Genomic DNA, 24,294 nt, shown 5'->3' with positions numbered 1-24,294 from the left:
TGGGCAGTTTCAGCCTGAAATGTCTCTATGGTAGTTACAGGCAGATTGGTGTGGAAGAATTGAGAGCTCTAAGCAGGAACTGTAAAGTCTGAGAGCCCCAGGGCATGAAAGTACTATGCAGGTTACAGACTGGGTGAGACCTTGAGAAAATTGAGGGGAGTGACAGGAATAAGACATGTATGTGCACAAACACACATGCACGCACATACCCATGAATGCACTGGCAAAAAGAGCCCTCCCAGCCCCCCACACAAAATAGGCCCAAGGACTGAAGATGCAGCTTAGTGAAGAGCACTTGTATATAAAGTTCTGGATTTAAGCCCTAGCACCACCTTTCCCCTCAGCAAAGAGACAAAGTATATTTAAGAAATGTGAGCTTTGTTTTCAAATTAACCCTGAGACCAGACCAGTTTTAAACACTCATCTTTATTGACAAAATAGGCTCCTCTTCAGCACGCTCTCATACATAAGCTTAAAGCTGTTTTGTTTCTTTTGGGGGGGGGGTGGAAAACTTGCTAAAAACAAAGCAAATGTCTTTATTCACAACCTTAAAATTATATCCAAGAAGACAAAGGATAAATAATTTTTTATAAAATTAATTACTTCTGAAATAATGTTTCACACTAGAACTGCTCAACACACTGATTCTGACTCATCTCAACTGTGCAGCCTTTCTTTTTAAAATTCTGGCCTAGGACAAAACTATATGAAAGAATGTACCATTAAATGAAGGGTTACTTTCCAAAAACCAATAGAAAAATCTTAAAAATAAACCTACTTATATATAAAATATTAAGGCCTCTGCATGAGAACGGTTTAACATCTGGAGTACTGGCCCTTTCCTAACAGACCTATGACCCCACTCACCTCAGACTTCAGAATGAAGGGTTCTCAACGGAAAAGTCCTTTGAATTTTGCCAATACATGAAATCACACATAAAATTACACTGCAAAGTAATATGCACTTAACAAATGATGTACTGAAAAGTCTAACTTTCTATCTGTGCTGATTTCAGTATGGACTTCACATACAAGCATAGTGTGTTTTTAGCCATAGTTCACAATCTTTTATTCTGATCACTACAGAACAGTTTGGGTTGCAGTTGGTAGTAAAGCACACTTCTGTAGCCTGTGGCCTTAAGGAGCTCTTTTCTAAGTGTTAAGTACGATGCCTGTGGGTCCACACGTCACTGCCAGTTTCTGAGTCTCAGAAAACTGTGACGGTTGGGAAAACCTCACAGTTGTAAGAACTAGATGGGGCTTAGACTCAGACCCAGAACTTTGCTTTTGGAACCTGCATCTACTTTGTATTTGAAGAGTAATTTCTTAAATAACAATAAAGAAATTCCAAATTTACTTGGAAATGACCATACATATCTCATTACGTTAAATATGTCAACTCTGTCTACTGGTGAACTGTCTTGTATCATTAAACATCATGTAAAGAGGAGGAAGAGCCAGGTTCATTGTTAACAGAGAACCAAAACATAATCTTTCAGAGTAGTTTAACCTACTAAATGTGTCTATATATCGCTGTCTTTCTTAGAAAGTATATTCTTTGTCTTTCCTTCCTGAGATGCATACACTCAAGCAAGTCATGAATAACTGCTAGCTGAGTTATGAGAACTAGGTGTAAGTATATCCTGCTGTTTGTGATGCGAGTGGCATTCCTATAGCCTTTAAACATGAACAGCCTTTGATGAGGACGGAACACATGGGCAGGTGGACAGGTGAGCGCTGACGCAGAAGCTGTATGTACAAAAGCCACGTTAACTCAGACACTGCACAGGAAGGAGAAGACTTAGAACAAAGTCTTCCATTCAGAAAACCACATTTGTTAGAAGTATTCAGGGTGATCCTGTATCATCCAAGAAGCCAACAGCACGTCTGAAACTGCCGTGTTCCGCAGCACCCTGCAGACTCACTTCACTCTGGCTCAGCTTCTCCTTTCTGACTGTGACTGGGATCCAGTGCAGGACCACTGGTTAGACATTCTGCTGCTGTCTCTTTGTCAGTGTCCCTGCACATACTAGAGGAAAAGGCTGACTGAAGTTGGGTCTTATGTTCACTCATCCACTCACTTCTAGGCCCGTCTGTTCTAGTGACCACGCAGAAAGCCACTCAGCTCTTCCTCAGACTCAGATCACTGTTCGTCACTAAGGCGGACAGAGATGTACTCTCTGATGCATCATCCTTCCGAAGGTTCAAAAAGGATTCTCGAGTTATCTGAAGGATCTCTCTCAAGCCTTTGTTTTCTTGCTGTAAGGAGACAAACAAAACTCAAGATGGTTTATACCCTATGCAAATGGGAAACATGCAGAAACAGAAACTGCTGGTTTGGCTGATTGTTTTAAGGCAGCTCCAAGAGGGACACATATTTTAAAAGGTAATTGTATGAAGTATAGCATAGAAAGCAGACTCTATAACACATAAATAGATAGATATACTATGAGCTACAGGAAGTCACAACCTCAATCTAAACAGATTTCAAAGCCAGGTGTGGTGACACCTGCCTTTAATCCCAGCAGTTGCGAGGCAAAGACAGGGGGATCTCTCTGAGTTTGAGGGCATTCTAGTTTACATAAGGAGTTCTAGTTAGTAGGACTGTTTCCCTCAGCAAAATTTGAGTTCAGCCAAGACCAGCTGAGGTAATTATTTTTCAGAAAGAAATGTAAATGATTATCTAGTATTGTAAGCAATTTTGTCATTTATAACCTATTCTCTACAGCTGTTGCGGCCTCACTTTCCAAGTCTCAAAGATCTGGCCTGAGGATTGTTTCTGAGCATAGGTCTGACTTTCTTTTTGTTTGTGGTTGCTTTTGCATTACCACAATGAAGCTGAGTAGATATAAACTGACTAGTTTGCAAAATCCAAAATGCTTTCTAGTTCTTTGCTGAGAAAGCTGACCTACCCTTATTATACAAACAGGAGAGTACTATACGATGGCCATCTATAAGAAATTTCCTGATCATGATTCCAAGTAAACTGTTTTAAGTTTTATTTTTTGGGTGTATCTGTTCTATGAGTGTCTGTACATGTGGAGACAAAAAGCTGAAGCCAGGAGTCTCCTCTGTTGCAATCTACTTCCTTTTTTGATAGAGGGTTTCTTAGTGACCCCGGAACTTCCTGTTGCAGCTAGCCACTGTGTCCGACCTTGATGAAGCTGTTAGGGATCCAGAGTCAGGTCCTCCTGCTTCACAGTTAAGCTGTTTACCCACTGGAGAGCTGAGGATAACCTTCCTGATCCTCCTGCCTCTCCTTCCCAAGAGCTAGAATGAAAGGAGTACCATATCTGGCATAATTTGAACATTATAATTATTATATAAATTATTATATTTGAACATCATAATTAACATTATGAACGGAATTTTTAAAATTATGAAGTTGAAATTCATATATATGTGAGTGAATTCATATACATATTTCTTCAATTTCGTAATTTTAAGAACTCAGATATATGTAAGCAATATAGAACCAAAACTCAACTTTTCTTTTCAAGATAGGGTTTCTCTGTGCAGCTCTGGCTGTCCGGGAACTTGCTCTGGAGATTAGGCTGGCCTTGAACTCAGAGATCATTCACCTGCCTCTCTCTCCCAAATGCTGTGATTAAAGGCAAGCACCACTATGCCTAGTTTAACAATGTATACTTATGCATCCCTGAGGACCCGACTCTGACATTACTACCCAGTGGCCTATTCCACTCACTGTTACCAGCATTCAGAATCAGAAATCATTACCACCAACTTAAAGAGTGTGGGTGCTAGCTGGGCATGGTGGTGCACGCCTGTAATCCCAGCACTTGGGAGGCAGAGGCAGGTGGATTTCTGAGTTCGAGGCTAACCTTGTCTACAGAGTGAGTTCCAGGATAGCCAGGACTACATAGAGAAACCCTGTCTCGAAAAACCCAAAAGAGTGTGGGTGCTAAGACTGGGAATGTTCTCTGGTTGAGTGTTTTCAGGGATATTTTCAACCCATATTTGAAGTTTAAAACTCACTTCAAGTTGAAATATTCGCTCCTGTTCCTTGCAACCCTGCTGTTCATCGATTTCAATAGCTTTTCTCATTACTGCTGCCATCTCGGTGATCTGGTCAACATGTGCTTGCAACTCCTGGAAGAAAGGGTGGATGTGGAGATGAGAGGAAGGCTTTACTAGGATTGAATTCTCTCTTTTGAGAGGACCACACTGCCATCTAACACAAGTGTGATGTCCTTATGTGGCCTATTAACATGAGTCATAATTGGAGGACATCAGGTGTTAAGATTAGAACTAAGGATACGTGTCAACCCTACAGCAAAATACTTATTCACATGTATCACAATGACCAGGAAGATTTTCTTTTTCACATCTCCATGTACTGCTGTAAAACGGGAAAGATTAAAACCTGTCAGCACACATGCCATCTCTTCTTCCCCAGAGTCTGCATGAGTCAGTCTTCTCTGCAGTATCAATGCATACAAGCTGACTTGACTCAACCGATCCTCCGTCAGAGTCGGAAGCATATTGCTCACATCTGTTATCTAGTGTTTGCTGTGTATGAGTTATGTAAAATGAACAAAATGCTATGGAGTATTAAAACATTAAGTGGCATTTTCTCCCTCACCTGATGAAAATAGAATTAATTTCACTATAATAGATACCCATATTTATCAGCTTTATAAATTATTTCAATCTCATTCCTTGTTTTTTTGGCATATCCATGGTGTGTCAAGCAGTAAGCCAGACAACAAAAGTGTAATTCCTCTCAAGATATCTCCCCTGACCTTATGAGCACTGTTCAGTGAGGAAGACAAAGGGGTTAAAAAAATCAAACAGAAGCCTGAGAATAATTAACTCGCTACTATTAATAAAAAATTAAATAATGAAAGTCAATGAAAAAAATTCCCAAATGAACATCAAGTCTTTTAGATAGTTGGATGGTTGTAGAAAGGGTCTGATCAAGACCTTAAAGAATCCATATAACTATCAGAGTGGAAGAGCACTCTATCACTAAGCTACACCCCAGCCCCATTTAATAATCTTGCATGTTTTTGGTTCTGGGGAATGAATCCAGGGCTACACCCTTAATGGAGGTTATTCTTTTGTCTTAATGGAGAAATCTTTGTGACACAGTACTCAGAAGATACAATAAAGAACTAATCTGCTTTGTCTAGTACAGTACAATTAAAATAAAAATTAAATACATTAAAAATTAGTAATTCTGTCTCTCTCTTGTACAAGTGACACTTTTAAGTGGTTAATGGTGATATGTGGCTAAGTGCCTTTTGCATGATACACAGATACCATCTATGGTCTACTGGACAGCCTTGGATAGCCTACAGCAGCAAAGCTGTTACCAAAGCAAGGAGCTGCCACTGTCTGCCATACTGCAATGTCACTAAGACCCCTCTGTTACAGAGGACACAGAACAGAAAACTGAACAGCTCAATGATGGTAAAATTTTTTTGAATACCAATGGCTTTCTCAGTTTATGATGTGGTCAGAACTGTGGCACTATCATAGGCTTAAAAGGAACATAGGAAGGCAATTTTCTTGCCTTTAAAATTGAGAAGACTGGTGTTAATTTTTTAGTATAGTCTTCATCAGGAAGAAACAAAACATACTTAGCATGAATTAGAGGCCCCGTTAAAGACTTACTCACTAGCTGTGAAGGTCACACTGTTTTTAAGGGACACAAAGCAAAAGCTACCAAAGCCCAAGCACCAACACAGTACCCTTGAGCTGTCTTGACACACTGCTCACTTCTATGTCTGTCTATTCCTACTCTGCAGCAACAACACAAGACACAGGCAGAGAGCATCACTATGTACAGCTACAATGTCTGCACAAAAGGCTTTCCTATTTGTGAACTCAAACAAAAGGACTGTAAATACTTAAAGATCTAAATTAAAAGTTTTAATTTTCATGGACCAGCCCTTTTATACTAATAGGCTATAAAGAAAATAGTTTTCCTATTTTTAGACAGGGTTTCACTGCATAACTCTGGCTAGCCTGGAACTCACTATGTAAATCAATCTGGCCTCAGACTCACAGAGATCTCCCTGCCTCTGCCTCCTGAGTAAGAAAACATTTAGAAATACACAGTTGTTATAAAACTTCAGCAATGTCTAGCAAGAGCAAATAAAAGATGGTAGGTAAACATCTCAAAAGTTTCTGTCACACTGTGTGTGTATACCCACACACATACACACATAATTTTTAGTTTTATATATGTAAATTTTATGTATGTATATGTATAATTACTTATATCCTGTGCGTGAAACACAGAGAATTAAGTGTTTTAGACTCAGCAGCACGGCCATGAAATGCACACCATTCTTTCATTGATTCCATTTATTTGCTCATCTAATCTGAAGGGCAAGTCAAAGTAAAACAACTTTTTATATGGACCCCACTTCCATCCACCCCCAAAGTTGACTGTTTGATTTAGTGTACATTCTGATTTGCTTCCAAGTGCCTCCTCTCCAGTCCGTGCTGAGGTGCTTCAAGGATGTGTCGAGATGCATCCAGGAAGAATCCTTCGCAGCTGTTACGATGTACCATGTCAATCTGTAGTACAGAGTCATTATAGTGTTAATACGGATTTCATCCGTCATAATAAACTGAGTGAGTGTTAGTTCATGCGTGTTAGCCAACTGTTGGAATGTTTGCTTTTTTAAGATTTCCAAAAAGGCATCTGTTAAAAAATAATGTAAAAATAAGTGTTTGGATGAAACTGAGTTATGTTTTCTAGTGATTTTTAAATATGGACTCAAAAAGTTTTGGGTGAATGCAAAATTATATTACTATAGCTTCAAGTAGGACGCATACTCCAAAGTGCAGCTACATTCATCTGTATTCCCAAGCGTGCTGCAGAATCTTCCGTTTAGGCATATTAGACCACTGGTGCCCAAACAAGTCTAGATCTTGCACCTTTGTGCCCTTGCCTCATTTCTCTGCTTGTGCATGCCCACTCCTAGAGTTAATCCAAGGCCAGACTAAATAATTTGCCTTCTTTCAGACTTTGTTCCTCCTGCTAAAATAACTACTAATTTTTATCACACTACCTTATATCATAGTTATATTTTTTTCTGTATATCCCATTATACTGTAAGCTTAACAGTAATATAAAGGATTCTCTCCTTTATCTTGCTCTTGCCTATAGCAACTAAACACAGGGTAGTAATCAATGTTTGATTTACTGAGCCAGTGTCTCCTTTTTGGGAAAAATCAAAACCACAAACATTAATATGTATTAGTTAGAATTAATAACAAATAACTCAACAGTCACTTTAGGGAAGGTAAAGATCAGCACTTAGAGGAACTCAATCTACATAATAAAACAGCAGGTTGGGTGGCTACTCAGGAAGTGTTTAACATTTTAAATGAACAGGACAGTATAGAAGAGTGGTATAGCAGTGGGTTTTATTTTTGGTGTGGGAATTAACCCCAGAGCCTCAGGTGTGCTCAGACATGTTCTACCATGGAGCTATGCCCCATCTCCTAGTGTGTTTTAGAAAACACATGCTGCCACAGTTCTACTCTATGGGACTAAGGATCTGATGGATTTTATTCTACACCTCCACCCTCTCTCCACCATGGTATTTTACTCTTCTTTCAAAATTTCATTTTTAAAACTGTTAAACATGAGAGCCTTTGGGAATTAAGACTAAATTTCAATTCTTTATACTTACAAAAAAAAAACAAAAAAAAAACAAAACCCTCTTTGTTACACATTTACTTATTTCTTTGGAGGAGGGTAGAATTAAGATAGGATCTCATGTAGTCCAGGCTATCCTTGAATCCTGACCTGTTTGCCTCTATCTCACAAGTGCTGGAGGAGTTAAAGGGGTGAGTGTCACCAGGCTTGGCTTAGGTATACACTGAAATGCTCTGTAATGAATATTATCACTGATGATATAGACTTTACATTCAGAAGACCAGTTAAATATCCAAGAACTTCCATTTTGTTAGGGCATGAATATTATAAGTAGAGAATATTAAATTCAATTTTAATTAGAAGAGGGCATCAGATTTCATTACAGATGGTTATGAGCCACCATGTGGTTGCTGGGATTTGAACTCAGGATCTCCGGAAGAACAATCAGTGCTCTTAACCGCTGAGCCATCTCTCCAACCCTCAATTTTAATTCTTTATTCTCCTACTAACACAAGAAGTAGCAGTTCATTTCCTAGTATGTAAATCTGTCTCCCAAAGAATACTATTAGTTACTTAATTCTGATGGAATAATTTAAAAATTCTACAGTAACCATCATGGAAAAATATTTTAAAGATTCAAAAATATGTGTCAATAATTGCGGAATATATATATCACATAACTATCATTATTTCATAAATATTAGTTGTAAGTAGGTTACATTATCATTATCCAACCTAATTTAGTATTTTTATTTCACACTGGCAGTCACAATCCAGTTTAATGTAAACAGCGACAGTTATCCCTCTTTCCTTGACACCTGCCCCCCCCCACCCCACCCCCAGTGACCTCAGGTGACCTGACTGCAGGAACAGTCACCCTAACCACCCCGGCTCTGCTTCTAAAATGGTTTCAACCACACGCAGTATTGCTCCGATTCCTTCCCCAGCCCCAGTGTTTCACAAAAATGAGTTGGCTTTATCCAGGCTAGACTCTTCAAGAAAGCAATCTACACTCAGCTGCTGACTTTAAAAGCATTTAAGTGTCTATTTGTGTAACATGGAACATTGCACAAATTTACTAGAAAAACTTACTACTTAAAAGCAGAGAATCTTTTATTTTTAAAATAGTTTATTTCTGTAAATATAAACACATACACACACACCATTTTAAAGATACTAAAGACACCAATTGGGAGGCAGAGGCAGGTGGATCTCTGAAGGCTAGCCTGGTCTACAGAGTGAGTTCCTGGACAACTAGAGATTACATAGTGAGACCCTGTTACTAAGGAACAAAGAGAGTTAGAATAATAAGCTAAGTTAAAAAAACAAACAAACAAAAATCGGTATGTATCTAGAAATGGGGAGGATGATGACAGAAAATGTCAAATAAAATTTTGAGGTATTTTATATACATTGAAACAATATTACTAGATTTTCATTGTTTAAAATCTGAACAGAGATTAACTAATGGCCCCCCATTTTCATTCCCAGTCAATTTCGTAGAATGGATTACCTTTGAGTGTTGCTCTTTTAACTTCATTATTATACCTGGGTCATCTTTTTTGCTGGCCATTAGCAATCTGAACATTTGCTCTCGATACTTGCTCATTATCAGTTCCAAGGCAGACTGGTGTTCTTCCAAGGATGTTCGCAGTTCTATCAAGAACAATGTGCTTTATTCAAATGAGTTAAGTTTATGTAAATTATGCTCTTCCATATAATATTTATCAAAACACTGACATACAGGATATCTTAAAAAGAAAACATGCAACAAAGGACTCCCTCATTTTCTACTAAAAAAAAAAAAAGTTTTATGCTTCTGTGCTGTGTGTGTGTCAACCACACAGGTTCCAGGGATAGAACTCAGGCCGTCAGGCTTGGTGGCAAGTGTCCCCTGATCTGTTGAGCCCTCTCTCAGCTTTTCAAAGTGTTCATTTAAAACTCATTTCTTAAAAATAATTTCAGACTGGGCAAAGTTCCAAAGTAGAGTGTTGTGATGAACTTGAGCTCTTATGTTGAACACTGAAGGAATGAAGGGATGATAATCCTAAACAAGGGTCGTGGCAGTGAAGGATATCTTAAGAACTGGTTTGCAATGGCAGAATGTATGTATCTGGAGGAGAGCTGTGGGAAGAGGGCAGAGGAGAACCAGGAACTGACTGAAGGTCCTTGTTCAAGAAAATAAAATACTTATTCTGGGAAGTTCAGTCTTATGTGTGTGTTGAAGGATGGAGGTGTCGACAGGATGGCAGGGATGAGTACCCAGGCTGGGACTATAGAGGATGGAATGGAGTTCCTTCACAGGTGACAAAAACAGTGCAAATGGGATGTTGAAGAGGAATCTAAGATGATGCCAAGCTGGGCAGGCATTCACAGAGTGGCATGGATAAAGCAGCAATAAGTGTATTTAGGGGTACAGACCAGAAAATGAGATTAAATGTTAAGAAAGTAACTTCTGTTAACTATTCCATTTAAAAACAGATTCTATTTTATTTCATGTGTACACATGAGAGCCTGCATGTAAGTTTGAAAACTAGACACACCAGAAGAGTGTCAGGTGTTCTGCAGATGATAGTTATAGACTGTGAGCTCTGCCTGATGTGGGATGTGCTAGGAAATGAACCTGGGTCCTCTGCAAGTGCTCATAACCACTGAGCCATCTCTCCAGTCCCTCTCCCATTCATGAGTATACAAATTAGTCCCAAACCAATATCACAATGAAAAATTAAAGTTATCTTTAGTGACATTTATCTTGCCTTTGTTCTCTTGTTGTAATTCTCTGATTTGTCTGTTTTCTTGCTGGATTCCCATAACTAGTGTGGACCGTGGTCGATGTCTTGCTACTTCATTAAGTTCTTGGATTTCTTCCTGATACTAATGAAAAGGTTAAACAACAACATATAGGAAGGCATTACTTGCAAATTTTTATCTGATATATGACTATAAATGAGCAGACCCTCCAAGTATTAAATAGGCATTATATGACCCAACATTCCATTCCTAAGGAAGAGAAAATGTTCACAGTGCTCTTACTCATAATAAGAAAAAAAGAGAGGAGTTCAAGGAATAAAGGAGAAACAGAATACTCTGTATCCCCTTGCAGTGGAGTATTATTGGGCAATGAATAGACATATATTATTACAACCCATTTAAACATGGTAAGAGACTAATCACAAAAGGCAGATAATATCTCACATCCTACTCACATGCAGTGTCTAGAGCAGGCAAATCCACTGGGAGAGACACTCAGGGTTTCCAGGGTTGAGGGCAGGAAGCCAAAAAAACTGATGGATGTATACAAAATGGAGGAGCAGATTTTTCTTGGGGAGTGGACAGAGTCTATTATATAGCTTTGGCTGTCCTGGAAGTCACTATGAAGATGGACCAGGCAGGTCTCCAACCTGAGATCCACCTGCTTCTGCCTCTCAAGTTTCAGGATTAGAGGCATGTGCCACCATACCTGGTTGGATTTTGAAAAAAAATTTTTTTTAAGTGGAAATCCAACTTTAGAATTACATTCATTTTTCTTGAGGCATTCTTACTGAATAGCTATCAATAAATTCACCATAACTGGTGGTTTGAAAGAAAATGGCTCTCATAGGCTCACATTGAATGATACTATTAGGAGGTGTGGCCTTGGGTAGGTGCATGACTAGGGGGTAGGCCTTAAGGTCTCAGACGGTCAAGCCTGTTCTTTTCCTGCTACCTGTGGATCAAGATGTAGAATTTTCAGCTCCTCTAGCACATCTGCCTGCTTCCTGTCATGACAATGGACTAAAGCACTCAACTGTAAGCCAGCCCCATTTAAATGTTTTCCTTTAAAAGGGTTGCAGTGGTCATGATGTCTCTTCACAGCACTAAAACCCTAACTAACACAGTAACACTCCTGGTTCTTAACTTCAGGAGTCAAATTCCTTTTGGGGGCTGGAGAGATGGCTCAATGGTTAAGAACACTGGCTGCTCTTCCAGTGGTCCTGAGTTCAAGTCCCAGCAACCACATGGTGGCTCACAACCATCTGTAATGAGATCTGACGCCCTCTTCTGGTGTGTCTGAAGACAGCAAGATAGCAATAGTGTACTCATATAAAATAAATAAATAAATCTTTAAAAACATATCGCCACCAGGTCTATGCTTACTGGCATGTAGGAGTCAGGCTGGATGGTCAGGGAGCAGACAGATGGCTTTAGGGAGACACAGATGCAAATTAAAGTAAGTGAACTTGCTACAATATTTCTGGTGCCTTTTAAAGAGCCTTAGTTCAGGGCTGCTTTGTTTCCTTCTTAAAGAGACAGAGAAAAACATAGTTTTCCTTTTTATACCCCTGGTTGTCCTAGAACTTGCTCTGTAGCCCAAACTGGCCTCGAACTCAGAGATCTGCCTTCCTTGCAAGTGTTGAGACTAAAGGCACGTGTCACTACCACCCAGCTAGGGCTGCTTTCTTTTAAAGCTGAAAATCTTTATAGAGGGGTGGCTTACACAGTAGCTGAATTTGATTGTCCACTGGAAGATTCCTCCACATTACTTTACTAAGAAGAAAAACTCAATTTCTTTCTATAAATGACAGATTTAAAATATGCTAGAAGCCAGGCGGTGGTGGCACACGCCTGTAATGCCAGAACTCTGGGAGGCAGAGGCAGGCGGATTTCTGAGTTGGAGGCCAGCCTGGTCTACAGAGTGAGTTCCAGGACAGCCAGGGCTACACAGAGAAACCCTGTCTCAAAAAAACCAAATCCAAAAAACCAAAAACAAACAAACAAATGCTAGAAAAAAAATTAACTTGAAATAACTGTATAGGGTGAAAATTAGATATTTTCTTGCATTATTTCCAAAAACTATTTGGTTGCTAAATAATATCCAAGTGCCTTGATAAAAAAAAAAGTATAAACATCTTGACCTTATATAACACAGTAAAATGTCCAATGCATGCCAACATTAGTGAAATGTATTATCTGGTCCTTAACAAATGTATTTAGACTTAACAATTTCACTTATTATTTAACTGAAATGTGCATTTTAGTCAGAAGAGGGATGAAATTTATAGGTTTTAAAATAAACCTATGTATTAGGGTTTCTTTTTTTTTTTTTTTTTTTTAAGATTTATTTATTTATTATTTGTAAGTATGCTGTAGCTGTCTTCAGACACCCCAGAAGAGGGCATCAGATCCCATTACGGATGGTTGTGAGCCACCATGTGGTTGCTGGGATTTGAACTCAGGACCTTCAGAAGAGCAGTCAGTGCTCTTAACCACTGAGCCATCTCTCCAGCCCTATTAGGGTTTCTATTGCTGCGAAAAACACCACGACCAAGAAGCAAGTTGGGGAGGAAAGGGTTTATCTGGCTTATACTTCCATATCTATGTTCATCATCAAAGGAAGTCAGAACAAGAACTTACACAGGGCAGGAACCTGGAGGCAGGAGCTGATGTGGAGGCCACGGAAGGGTCCTGTCTCCTGGCTAGTTTCCTATGGCTTGCTCAGCCTGCTTTCTTATAGAATTCAGGGATAGCACCACACACAATAGGCTGCCTCCCACACCCCATCACTAACTGACAAAATGCCTTAAAGCTGATCTCATGGAGGCATTTTTTCAACTGAGGCTCCTTCCTCTCTGATGATTCTAACTTGTGTTGACACACAAAACTAGCCAGTACACCTACCTATATACATGTCACTAAAACATGGTAATACCCTAGTCCAAAGTGAAACAAACATACAAATGAGGCTACTTGAAAATTTTAATGAGAAATTATTTGCTTAAGTAGTAGTTTATTATGTTGGATTGAATGAAAATGGCTCCCACTGGCTTATAGTAGGTCACCAGCAAGTGGTACTATTTCAAAGGATTAGGAGGTGTGGTTTTGCTGGAGGAAGTGTGTCACTCAAAGAGGTGGCCTTTGGTGGTTAAAGAAAACCCATTCCAAGCCCAGAGTCTCTCCCTGTTGCCCCGTGGATTCAGATGCAGAACTCTCAGCACCTACTCCAGCATGTCTGCCTATAGGCCGCCAAGCTACTTGCCATGGTAATAATGGAATGAACTTCTCAAGACTGTAGGCAAGCCCTGACTGTTTTCCCGTTGTAAGTGTTGGCGTGGTCAAGGTATCTTTTCACAGCAACAGAACACTGACTGAGGCATTTATAATTTATGTATCACCTAACCAAGTGTTAGTAAAACCTTGGTAGGTAAAGTCAGACCTGCTTCATGGCCTCCACTCGCTTGCTGAGGGCTGTGGTCTGCTCGATGAGAGACTCTGCTGCATCATCATGGTCTCGAAGTCTCTCCACAAGGGCTTTAGCGTCAGCAAGCGCCTTCTCGATGGTGCAGCTCATTTCTACAGGAGAACCAATAAATAAGTTAAAATCAGGACTTAAGTCAACATATCACCTTCTCTTGGTTTCACATCATCATAGACTTCCTTCTTAAGCTTCACTTTCTGAGACTTCATTATTTCTAGAGGAAAAGTAGGAATATCCTGCCCAGCCTGGTAGGATACCATAAGCTTAAATGCAAATCTTTCTGTAAGAACTCTCCCTAGCCTACACCCTCCCCCACCTCCTGTGTGTGTGTGTGTGTCTGTGTGCATGTGGGGGGGCGGGCACACCCACAGGCTTTGCTATCTATGTCAAAATCTCAGCCTCCTCTTGGAGGAGCTTCAGCTTCTTATGTAAAGTGACATTAAAATCCCAATTCCTCAATCTTTCCTAGGAAAAGATTCCACAGAGAATATCATTAGCCACTCACTATATTTTAACAGACACTAAAGAGACTTTGAGATGGCTGAACCTAACATTCCCCTTTTCTCAAGCATGTGGACCAGAAATAGCAGGTGTTCAGCTGCCCTTTGAAGGAGTCACCAAGGGCACCCTAAATAGCAGCAAAGTACAGGAGCCTTCAAGAGCCCAGGCCTGGGCCTGGTAGCAGCAGGGACACAACAGCAGGACATCTGCTGCAAAGGTGCCATGGCTCAGGTAGGGCAGCCTTTCCTCTGCAAGAAGGGGTGAGCCAAGAGCTTCAGCAATCTCTGGAGTGGATCTAGGCTGCAATCACAGCAGCACTGCTGCTGGGAAGCATAACCTGAAATCTACATGATGGCCTTTAGGAGGCTGATTGACAGGCCATGCTAATCTCCAAGCAAAATAGAATCTGAAAAAACAAGAGATCCCTCTGTTAACAGATTCTAAAAAAGACAAATAGGTGAAATGCTGGCTAAAGAGTTCAGCAAAGCTGGGCAGATCTCTGTGAGTTTAAGGCCAGCCCTGGGCTACATGGTGAGTTATAGGACTGCGTACATATTGAGACCCCATCTCAAATAAACAAGCAAATAAATAAGGAAACGAACAATTTAAGAGAATAATTTTTAAGAAGCTCAGTTTGGGGCTGGAGTAATGGTTCAGGGGTAATCATGCTTGCTGCTTCTGCAGAGGATTGTAGTTTAAGTCCCAGAACACACATCAGGTGGCTCAGAACTGTCTATAACCTCAGGTGTAGGGATTCAATACTCTACCTGGCCTCAGCACATTCCAATGCATGTGTGCATACCCAGACAGACAGAAACATACACACATATGTAAAACTTAAGGTCAGACAGCTCAATGGATCTAAAAAATACAATATTGAATGAAAATAGAGTTATAGAGCAAGAGTGGGGCAGTGGTAGTGCATGACTTTAATCCTAGCACTTTGGAGGCAGAGGCAGGAGGATTTCTGAGTTCAATGCCAGCCTGGTCTACAGAATGAGTTCCAGGACAGCCAGAGCTACACAGAAGAAACCATGTCTCGAAAAACCAAAACCAAAACCAAAACCAAGCAAAACAAAAAGAATTACAGAGCAAGAAATGAGCAAATAAATAAATAAATAAATAAATAAATACATACATAAATACATAAATTAAAAAAAAACCCAAAAAAGAACTAAAGAGAAGTTCTAGAAATGAAGAATGGTTCTTCAAGATAAATTTATAGCACAACATAACATAAATTCCTACTGGAATTTAAGACCTGAAATCAAGTATCGAAGCCCTAACCTTGAGAAACTAGAAAAAGGGCAGAATAAACACAAAGTTAATAGAAGATAAAGAATTAAACTCAGTAAAACTAAAAGCTGGTTCTTTAAAAAGCCCCATAAAACAAAGAGGGTGACATATGCACATACATGGAGAGGGAAGTGGGACAATAGAGACAGGTACCAGAAGAGATTTAAATAAACAAATCAAGAACAAAAGAGAGCCAGGGGTGGGGACCCATAATGGCAATCCCTTTGTTTGCAGCAAAGGGACCAAGAGGAGTCTAGTGTGGGTTACACAGTCTGTCTCAACTCCCACTCACTTGAAGAGCAAGGAAATCACTGCAGAGCCATAATTCACTTTAAACACAAGTGAACAGAATAACACATCCCATATACATGAATTAAGTAATTGAGGTTAAACAAATTAACTCCTCAAAAGCCACAAATGACAAAGTCATACAAGAAGAAATAAATAACTAGTGATAGTCCTATAACTATCATAGCCACTGGAGTTATATAACCACAAGCCCACAGTTATTTTCTGAGAAGTTTAACTAGGGAAGAAACCGAGTTTAAAAAAAAAAAATCTTACAAAAAAAGCTCCATACCCAGAGAGCTTCACTTACAGGTTTTAAAACATCAAGGGCTGGAGCTGTGGCTCTGTAGTCAAGACACTGCTGTTCTTGCAAAAGACCCAGGTTTGCTTCTGAGCACCTTTGGGGAGCTCACAGCCATTCCTAACTCCAATTCCAGGGGCTCTGACACCCTCTTAGGAACTCTGCAGACATCAAGCATGTACTTGGAGCACATACAAAACGTACATACAGGCAAAAGGTTCATACACATAAAATATGTCAAGTACTGTGCTCTGTAGTGAGAATTTTGGTTTCTTTGAAAACCCAATTTTTTTTTTTCTTTTTAAATCCCAGGTGTGGATAGGAGGTGGCTCCACAGGAGGGTGATTATGATTTGCCTTATGCACTTAGCAGGGGTGTGACTTTTGCCAGCAGCAGATAATTCTGGGGACTCTGCAGAGGGTATAAATGGGAAAGCCCCAAGAGGGTCTGTGGCCTCGGATGTCTATCTTGCTGCTGCTACTGTTTGCTGGATATTCTGATGAGGATTGCACTTAACCCTAAGAATTGGATGCCTTTAACCAGCAGGAAGTAGTCTAAAGAGGTCTATGCCCCCTTTGACCTTCCTTCTCTCCTACTGTTGTTGGGGGTTGGAAGGGATCAGGGTGGAATAAGGTTGGAAGGGAGGTAGAGGTGTAAGAACCTATTAAAATAGCTAAAAAGTATGCCAGCAATGCTCAAGGATGTGAAGACTCATAAAGACAACAGGTTTGTTTTCAGTTATCAGTCTAATGCAGCTAGAAACCGACAAGCTGACTTTACAGTTTCTACAGAAAGCAAGGAAACCATAATCACAGGCTGCAGAAGACTGACAGATTTATTTCTGAAAATGTGCAAAAGGAGCGTGGTGCTCACACTCCTGTAATTCAAGCACTGAGAATAAGGCAAGAGGATCATTCCAAGTTTGGGATTAGCATGAACTACCACATAGAGAGTTCAAGGCCATCTTGGACGATATACAAACTAGAAAAAAAAGGTGAAAAGGCAAATCAGAGGGTATCAGGACTAGACAACGGCTCAGTAGTTAACAGTGCTGTGCTTGACTGTGAGGAAGTGTTCAGACCCCAAGACCCTTGTCGGGGAACCCAAAAATGTCACCAACCCCAGCTGCAAAACAAAGCCCTCCTCTAGCCTTCAAGGTCACATGTACACACACCCATATATATACATACACACACACACACACACATCTATTTTTCTTTCTTTTCTTCTCCCTCTCCCCCCCCTCTCTTTTTCTTTCGAAAGGCTTTTCAACAATAGCACTGGTAGAACTAGACATGTATATGCCCGAAACTAATCTTAATACAATTTATAAAGTTCTTCTTTCTCCTCTTCTTCCTTCCTCCTCCTCCTCCTTCTTTTTTTCTTTTTGGCTTTTCGAGACAGAGTTTCTCTGTATAGCCCTGGCTGTCCTGGAACTCATTCCGCAGACCAGACTGGCCTTGAACTCAGAAATCCTCCTGCCTCTGCTTCCCAAGTGCTGGGGTTACAGGTATGCATCACCACTGCCCGAAAGTGTTTCTTAAAATGGAACACAAACTTGAGTATAAAATGAGAAATGGTAATGTTTTAAGGGGAAAAAACCCCTTATAATCTGGGGATAGTAAAGAAAATCTCTATAGTCTGGAGATAGTAAAAGGAAACATAGAAATGGAGATAGTAAAGATCTTTTCTTAGGCGCGATACCAAAAGCATGAAACAAAAGAACTCTAAAAACCGCTGATAAGCAAGGTTTCATCAAGATAATAAACAGACTGTCGGATAGTTAAGACAGTGGGAAAAGATACACTCTCGCTGTGAGGAACCATTCCCAATCCATAGCTGATGAAGTACTTGTTTAGAAAAAACTTTCAGAGGAGCAAGAATAAGTCTAATTTTTAAAATAGCCAGAAGGCTTTACTACTTATTCTAAAAGATACACAAATGGCAAAAAAATAAAATAAAAAGCACAAGGAAAGACGTTTACTATCATTAAGGAAACTTAACTACAACAGTCATATCCATCCCAACCATACTCAAACTGCTAGGTAATACTTGATAATACATTAACTTCTCTGTTCGGGTGGGTTGCCATGGCACAAGTGCGGAACAGGCTCTCTCCACTCACCATGTGAGCGTGGGGATCAAACTCAGGTCGTCAGGGTTGGTGGAAAGTGCAGGCTCAATAATTTTAGTTAATTTAAAATGGTAGCTCTGTGGACCTGAAGAACACTATCTTATTTTGCCATTTAGACAAAGAACAAATGTTAACTTCTTTTTTCCATTGAAAAAATATACTCAAAAATTCCAAATAAAGTAGTTGAATGACAGCCCAGCTAATGCAAGGACTGGAATGCTTAGGCCAAGCTGGATCCAAGGCCTCATTTGCTTCTTCCTGTGTAAAAACTGTCCTAACCTCGAGACAGAAAAAACTAATTCCCTGATTCTACAAAGTGGAACTTCTAAAAGATTTAATTTTTTATTTTGAGTCATGGAAATTTACATGAATAAATTAAAACAACAAATTTTTAAATATTTTTTATATAACAATAAAAATCTATGTTTTAAGTATACATAAAAATTAACTAGTCTATAACTAGCAATAAATTATGGTGGGCTTTTAAAAAAATGTTCTCTAGGCTGCATAAAAACTAACAAAATGAACTACATTGTATGTTTTAGAAGTATAAAAACTCATCTACACAGAAGGAATTATAAACAGAAAACTCAACACTTAATTACCATTTCAGAAAAACACTGACACAGCTTCTGAAAATCTATGTACTTATTTCTTTTGTCATCCTTTGAAAAGACGCTTCTCCCCCTTCTGACTAGTAAATAAAGTGGGAGAGAGTTTTCCACATCCTTTTAAACACACTAAAAAAATTGACTCCAATATAAAAAAGGTCTTGTTATTTTAAACAGGTAGGGTCAAATTACAGAGGTAAGCCTTTAAGAATCAAGTTTTCTTCTGCTTCCGGCTTTAGCCACATTTTCACCCACTCGACCACTAAGACATCTGCAGTCAGATTCTTACAGATGGTCCAGAACATTCTGCTGCTCATTAAAGAGAAACCACCACCCACCCACAGTAGCAATTGCCAGCTGGTTATCTTTTAGCTTTTAGTTAAGAAAAATCTAAAGAAATTCAAGTAACTCTTGTTTTTTTTATAAACAAGTCTACAAATTATCCAATTTCTGGAGACACAAAAACATGGTGTTATATGACAGATGTATTTTTAAATGTCAAAAATTTAAACTGTTACTGCTCAGGTGGGTGCCTCTAGTGTTAGTAAATACACAGATAATATATTAACTGGCACCTGAAAATAGCAAAATAAAAATGTGTTAAGTCTTTCAGAGAAATACTTTAAGAGATCAAGAACGTATACAGACAAATATGGTAGTACATACTTTTAATCCCAGCACTAGGGAGGCAGAGCCAGGTGATTATCAGTGAACTTAAGGCCAGCCTGTTTGTTCTATCTAATGAGTTCTAGGACAGTCAGGTCTATGCAGAGACTCCAACAACAACAACCCATGAACAAACAAAAAGAATGTATATACAAAACATATAAAACTGAGCCTCTTGTTCAGACATATGCACTACTTGAAAGGACAGGAAATGTCTGCTCTTCTTGAAAGTTATGTACTTGGAGCTTTAGGAAGAAAACCAGTTTTTAAAGTTGAAAGGACACAATTTGAAAGAGCACATTGAATCAAGACCAATCTATACGCTCCCTAAAATTGTGGCTATGCTTTGTGTGTGTGTGTGTGTGTTCAAATTAACAATCCAAAAAAGAACTAACCTAACTCAAGCCAGTTATTTCTAACATAGGCCAAGAGTCGGTAGAATTTTTCTCATGCTGAGCACTATCAAAAACATTTGCATCACATAACATCCTAGTTGTCAAACATGATACTAACATAATATAAAATCATTTGAATGCATAGGGTGTGTGCATGCATGTGCTTTTGATATTATATACAATATCTACCCACTAACAACAAAAGTACAATTACATAAGTGTTAGGAGTACATGGCTGCTCATGTTCAAAACAGGTAAGGGCTTTTACCCAAAATAAAAAAGTTCCTTTGGGTTATAAGATTCTGATTTTTAAGAGACAGAGTTTTTACAGCAAATTCTTTAGAATAATTACATTATACATGTACATATGCATGTGTGTATATATATGTATGTGTACATATATGTACACACACACAAATATCTATATCTTGCTATGGGCCAATATTGAGGTAGCATTTGTTTTAAACATGAATAAGACATGATTCCAGTCTCAGGTTCAAGCTGGCAGGAGAGACAGGTAATTGAACAAATAATACATCCTAATAAACACTGCAGAACTATGTCAAGAGCTCTGGAAGTTCACTGTATTATCAGTGTCACCTGAGGGAGTCTAAAAAGACTCATCTATGAATTGGGTTTTGATAGATGGTGAGACAGAAGGAAAAGCAAGCATCCCAAAAGACTATATGGGCTCACAAGGCACAGAGGTGGAAATGTGAGGCGTGGTTGGGGAAACATCCAACAGCCTGACACAGGTGGATGGAAAAGTATTAGGGTCGGCAACGAGATGACACTGAAGAGGTAAAATATGATTTGAGATGGGATGGTAAAAAGCCTTGACGAATCGATATGCTTAAATTAGAACTTGACAAAGTTTCAGGAGAATGCACTACACAGTAAGTATGGAAGGCTGAGGCCGGGAACCCGGTTTGGAGTGGAGGGAGGGCAACTGTAATAGTCACAGTGAAAGAAGCAAAACCCTGGCGCAGTGTGAGTGTCTGTGGAATACAGACAATTCTGAGGTCCGTGAGCAGACACAGATGGTGGTAGCAATATAAAAGGCATGTGTCTTCCTTAGACCGGGATAAAGAATGAGTGCAGACCACGCATACATCCTGTCCACACACACCACTCTGAAAGCCGAGATCTGCACTGTTCTTGAAAACGGTGGAATGCACACACTTGGAGCTTCTGAAACATCTGTCTGGAGAAAACCAGTTTTTCAACTTGGAACAGAATTCAGAAAGGACGCTGCGGGATTCAAACGATTCCAGCAGATGCCTAGGTCCGAGGCTAAGCCCAAGTCGCAAACGCGGCCAAGTGTGCGGAGGTAAACCCAACAGTGACAAGTCCCTCCAGCCACCGCCCACGGAGCTCTCGAGTGGCAGGAAGGGAAACCCGGAAGGGGTGTCCCGTGGCGTGCAGGCCCAGGGTTTCCACGGAACTTTCCATACCTCAGTTCCCAGCAGGACCTCGGTGAGAGCACGGAGAGAGGGAGCCCGGCTCGGAGGCTCGCCCACGCGTGTTATTCCACTCAGCTTCGGCCCCCCTACGGCGACTACCACCCGCGAGATGGAGTGCCCTGGAAGTGGTCTCCGCACCCTCGCTGCGCCTGTTTAGTGAGCGGACGCACAGCCCTGCTCACACAGCAGAGGGACAGACCCGCAGCCCACTCGCCTCGGCTCCATCCCGGGCGGACCAGAACCTCCGCTACCGGCAGCCAAGGGACGACTAGCCTCGCGAGACTTCCCTCCGCGGGTTACCGAAGACCCCGCCTCCTGGGAATTTCTGGTCGTTGATTGGTGGAAGTGAAGGGGGCGGGGCCTATCTCTCGCCTGCTCTCACAGCTTTGCCCTGCCGCCCGCTCACTCTCGCGTTTTTTCCGAGGTGCTACAGTCCTGGACTGAAGGCGGAGGGGGGAGGTTGAGTAGGTGGGCTCTGCCTGTGCAGAGCCGAGGCCGGTTTGTCCCGGCCACGGCTTAGTACTTTGCGGGTTCTCTCAGGTCGTCCTGACCGTTCTTCCCAACGGTTGATTGGGAACAATCGTTAAAGGCTTTTTTTTTTTTTTCTCCCTCACTTGCTCCGCCCTCTTCCGGTTCGGCCTCTAGTGGCCTCTAAGGGGAAGGGAAGATGGCGGGGCTGTGCGAGAGCGCCGTGCGCACGCGCGAGCCCGAGTGCGCTCTTGTGCGTGCACGCGCATGCGCGCGCTCCTGCGTTTAAGAAGCCGGAGTGTTGGGAGATGAGCCGGGCAGTCAGTCATCTGCGGGTGGTAGCGGACCGACTGTGCACCGACTCCCCACCTACCCTCGTCTGCCTTCTCCCTCAGCCTCCATTCGTTCACTACAGGACCAGGCACCAAAGTAAGCGAACCCCGATGCCGAGGGCTTCCCCGCCCACTCACCTCGTTCGCCCCCCCCCCCCCTTGCTGCCAGGTGTGTGCAGAAGGCTGCGGACGGGGACTTTGGCGGGGCGGGGCGGCGCGGCGCGTTCCGGAGCATCAGGAGTTAATAGCGGGACTGTAAGACTGTTCGTTACCCTGCACACTTGCTGTTTCTCATGTACTTTTAGAATGTAGTTTTTTTTTTTTTAATTTTTTGGGGATTGTTAAATTTTAGGAGTGAAGCAGGGCAGTGCACCACATGTTCTGTGTTTATAAGAAAAAGTTTTAGAAGTGTTTCCTCCTCACCAGCATGGAATAGCATCTGTTCTGGTCTACGTGGTGAATTACTGTAGTGTATTGCAAGCTGAGAGAGAGGATGAGTTTGAGCCATAGGAAGACGCAATATGCAGTTACCTTAGGTTTGTAGGCATAAAAATCAAATAGAATGTGTACAGATATTTTCTTCTATTTTAAGTGCTTTGTAGAAGAAAAAAGTATAAACTACATTTGGCGAGTTTACTGCATGGTATGATGGAGCATATCCTTTGAACTGGCACCATTACTCTGGCCCTTTTTGCACAAAATTCCCAGAACTTAGGATCCCTATCAAATCTTGAGGAAAACACACCTAAGTGAGAAATCACTTAAGATAAATGTTATCTGTCAACATTTGACTAGTATGTTTATCTTTTTACAGGTTAAAACAAAATGAAGATTTTTTCTGAATCTCATAAAACAGTCTTTGTTGTGGATCACTGCCCATACATGGCAGAATCATGTCGGCAGCATGTGGAGTTTGATATGCTGGTGAAGAATAGGACCCAAGGCATCATCCCTTTGGCCCCCATCTCCAAATCCTTGTGGACTTGCTCAGTAGAATCGTCCATGGAATATTGTAGAATAATGTATGACATATTTCCTTTCAAAAAACTGGTGAGTGTTATGAACAAAAGTATGATGGGATGATGACTTAACTGTGTATTTACTGTAGGGTTATAACTGAATAGTTAAAATGTATGCAGAACTGCCCCTTATGATTAGTGTAGTGTTGGTATTTAGTTACAGGCAGCAGTAATGATGGTGCTGAGCACTTACAAGTTCCAGGCTTGTTCCAAAGGGCTTTGTACTTACTGGCCTCTCAGCAGGCCAATGAAGTAAGTACTATACGTGTTACAAGTATGGAACAGGCACCAAACTTTAAGAACAATTGGTGGGAATGTTGAGAGGTTATTATTTTGTAGCCCTGCCTGTCCTAGATCTCACTATGTAGACCAGGCTGGCCTTGGACTCACAGAAATTCACCTTCTTTCTCTCAAGTTCTGGGATTAAAGATGTGAGCCATCGCCCCAGCTCCAAAAAGCTTACGGTTTGTTGTTGCTGGTGGTGGTGTTTTGTTTTTTGTTTTCTTTTGTTTCCATCAGTAAGAAGAGACATTGACATTTGATAGAAATGCCAAATATTAAAGTCACCTTTAGGTTTGAGTATCTTAGCTGTTTGAGGGTTACTTGTGAGTAGATGGCATGTGCTCCATCTTACTTGCAGACGCCTAAGCTGGAACCTAGCAGATGAGTTTCTTTGCTTGACCAAGGTCCTCATCACCTTACCTGATAGGGTTTTGTTTTGTTGCACTAGGATTGAACCTAACACTGCATGCTAGGCAAACCCTATACCACTGACTTGTATTTTTGTCCCTTATGGTTTTTTTTTTTGTTTTTTTTTGTTTTTTTTTTTTTGGTTTTTCGAGACAGGGTTTCTCTGTGTAGCCCTGGCTGGAACTCACTCTGTAGACCAGGCCGGCCTCGAACTGAGAAATCTGCCTGCCTCTGCCTCCCAGAGTGCTGGGATTAC

At 40.7% G+C, this 24,294-nt stretch overlaps 2 protein-coding genes across 8 annotated transcripts in view; one reads left to right on the top strand and one right to left on the bottom strand.

Annotated features, from left to right (window-relative positions):
* Nucleotides 1-407: 407 nt before the first annotated feature.
* Fgfr1op2 (FGFR1 oncogene partner 2) lies at nucleotides 408-21,814 on the bottom strand. Of its 4 annotated transcripts, none has more exons than XM_052175280.1 (7): nucleotides 21,521-21,811; nucleotides 13,833-13,969; nucleotides 10,396-10,513; nucleotides 9,153-9,295; nucleotides 6,436-6,549; nucleotides 3,997-4,110; nucleotides 408-2,259 (listed from the first exon to the last, which is right to left on the bottom strand). In XM_052175280.1, exons 2-7 carry the CDS (start codon nucleotides 13,965-13,967, stop codon nucleotides 2,122-2,124), a joined length of 762 nt encoding a protein of 253 aa, XP_052031240.1. In that variant the 5' UTR covers nucleotides 13,968-13,969; nucleotides 21,521-21,811; the 3' UTR covers nucleotides 408-2,121. The 4 variants fall into 4 exon arrangements, with proteins under 4 accessions (XP_052031240.1, XP_052031242.1, XP_052031239.1 ...); XM_052175279.1 differs by lacking the exon at nucleotides 408-2,259 and adding an exon at nucleotides 2,282-3,270 and having other exon boundaries at nucleotides 21,521-21,814; XM_052175282.1 differs by lacking the exon at nucleotides 6,436-6,549 and having other exon boundaries at nucleotides 21,521-21,810.
* Nucleotides 21,815-21,900: 86 nt separating this feature from the next.
* Nucleotides 21,901-24,294, top strand: part of Ints13 (integrator complex subunit 13) — a 29,143-nt gene continuing 26,749 nt past the window's right edge. For 2 of the 4 annotated variants that reach the window (XM_052175275.1, XM_052175276.1), the window contains exons 1-2: nucleotides 21,902-22,426; nucleotides 23,144-23,379. In XM_052175275.1, coding sequence (XP_052031235.1) covers nucleotides 23,155-23,379 — 225 coding nt within the window. In that variant the 5' untranslated portion in view covers nucleotides 21,902-22,426; nucleotides 23,144-23,154. Of the gene's footprint in view, nucleotides 22,427-23,143; nucleotides 23,380-24,294 lie in introns of all 4 variants that reach the window. The other 2 variants (XM_052175274.1, XM_052175277.1) reach the window with 2 other exon arrangements.

This window comes from Apodemus sylvaticus, chromosome 2 (assembly GCF_947179515.1).
Source record: "Apodemus sylvaticus chromosome 2, mApoSyl1.1, whole genome shotgun sequence".
NCBI lineage: Eukaryota > Metazoa > Chordata > Mammalia > Rodentia > Muridae > Apodemus > Apodemus sylvaticus.
This window is presented reverse-complemented; position numbering and strand designations above follow the sequence as displayed.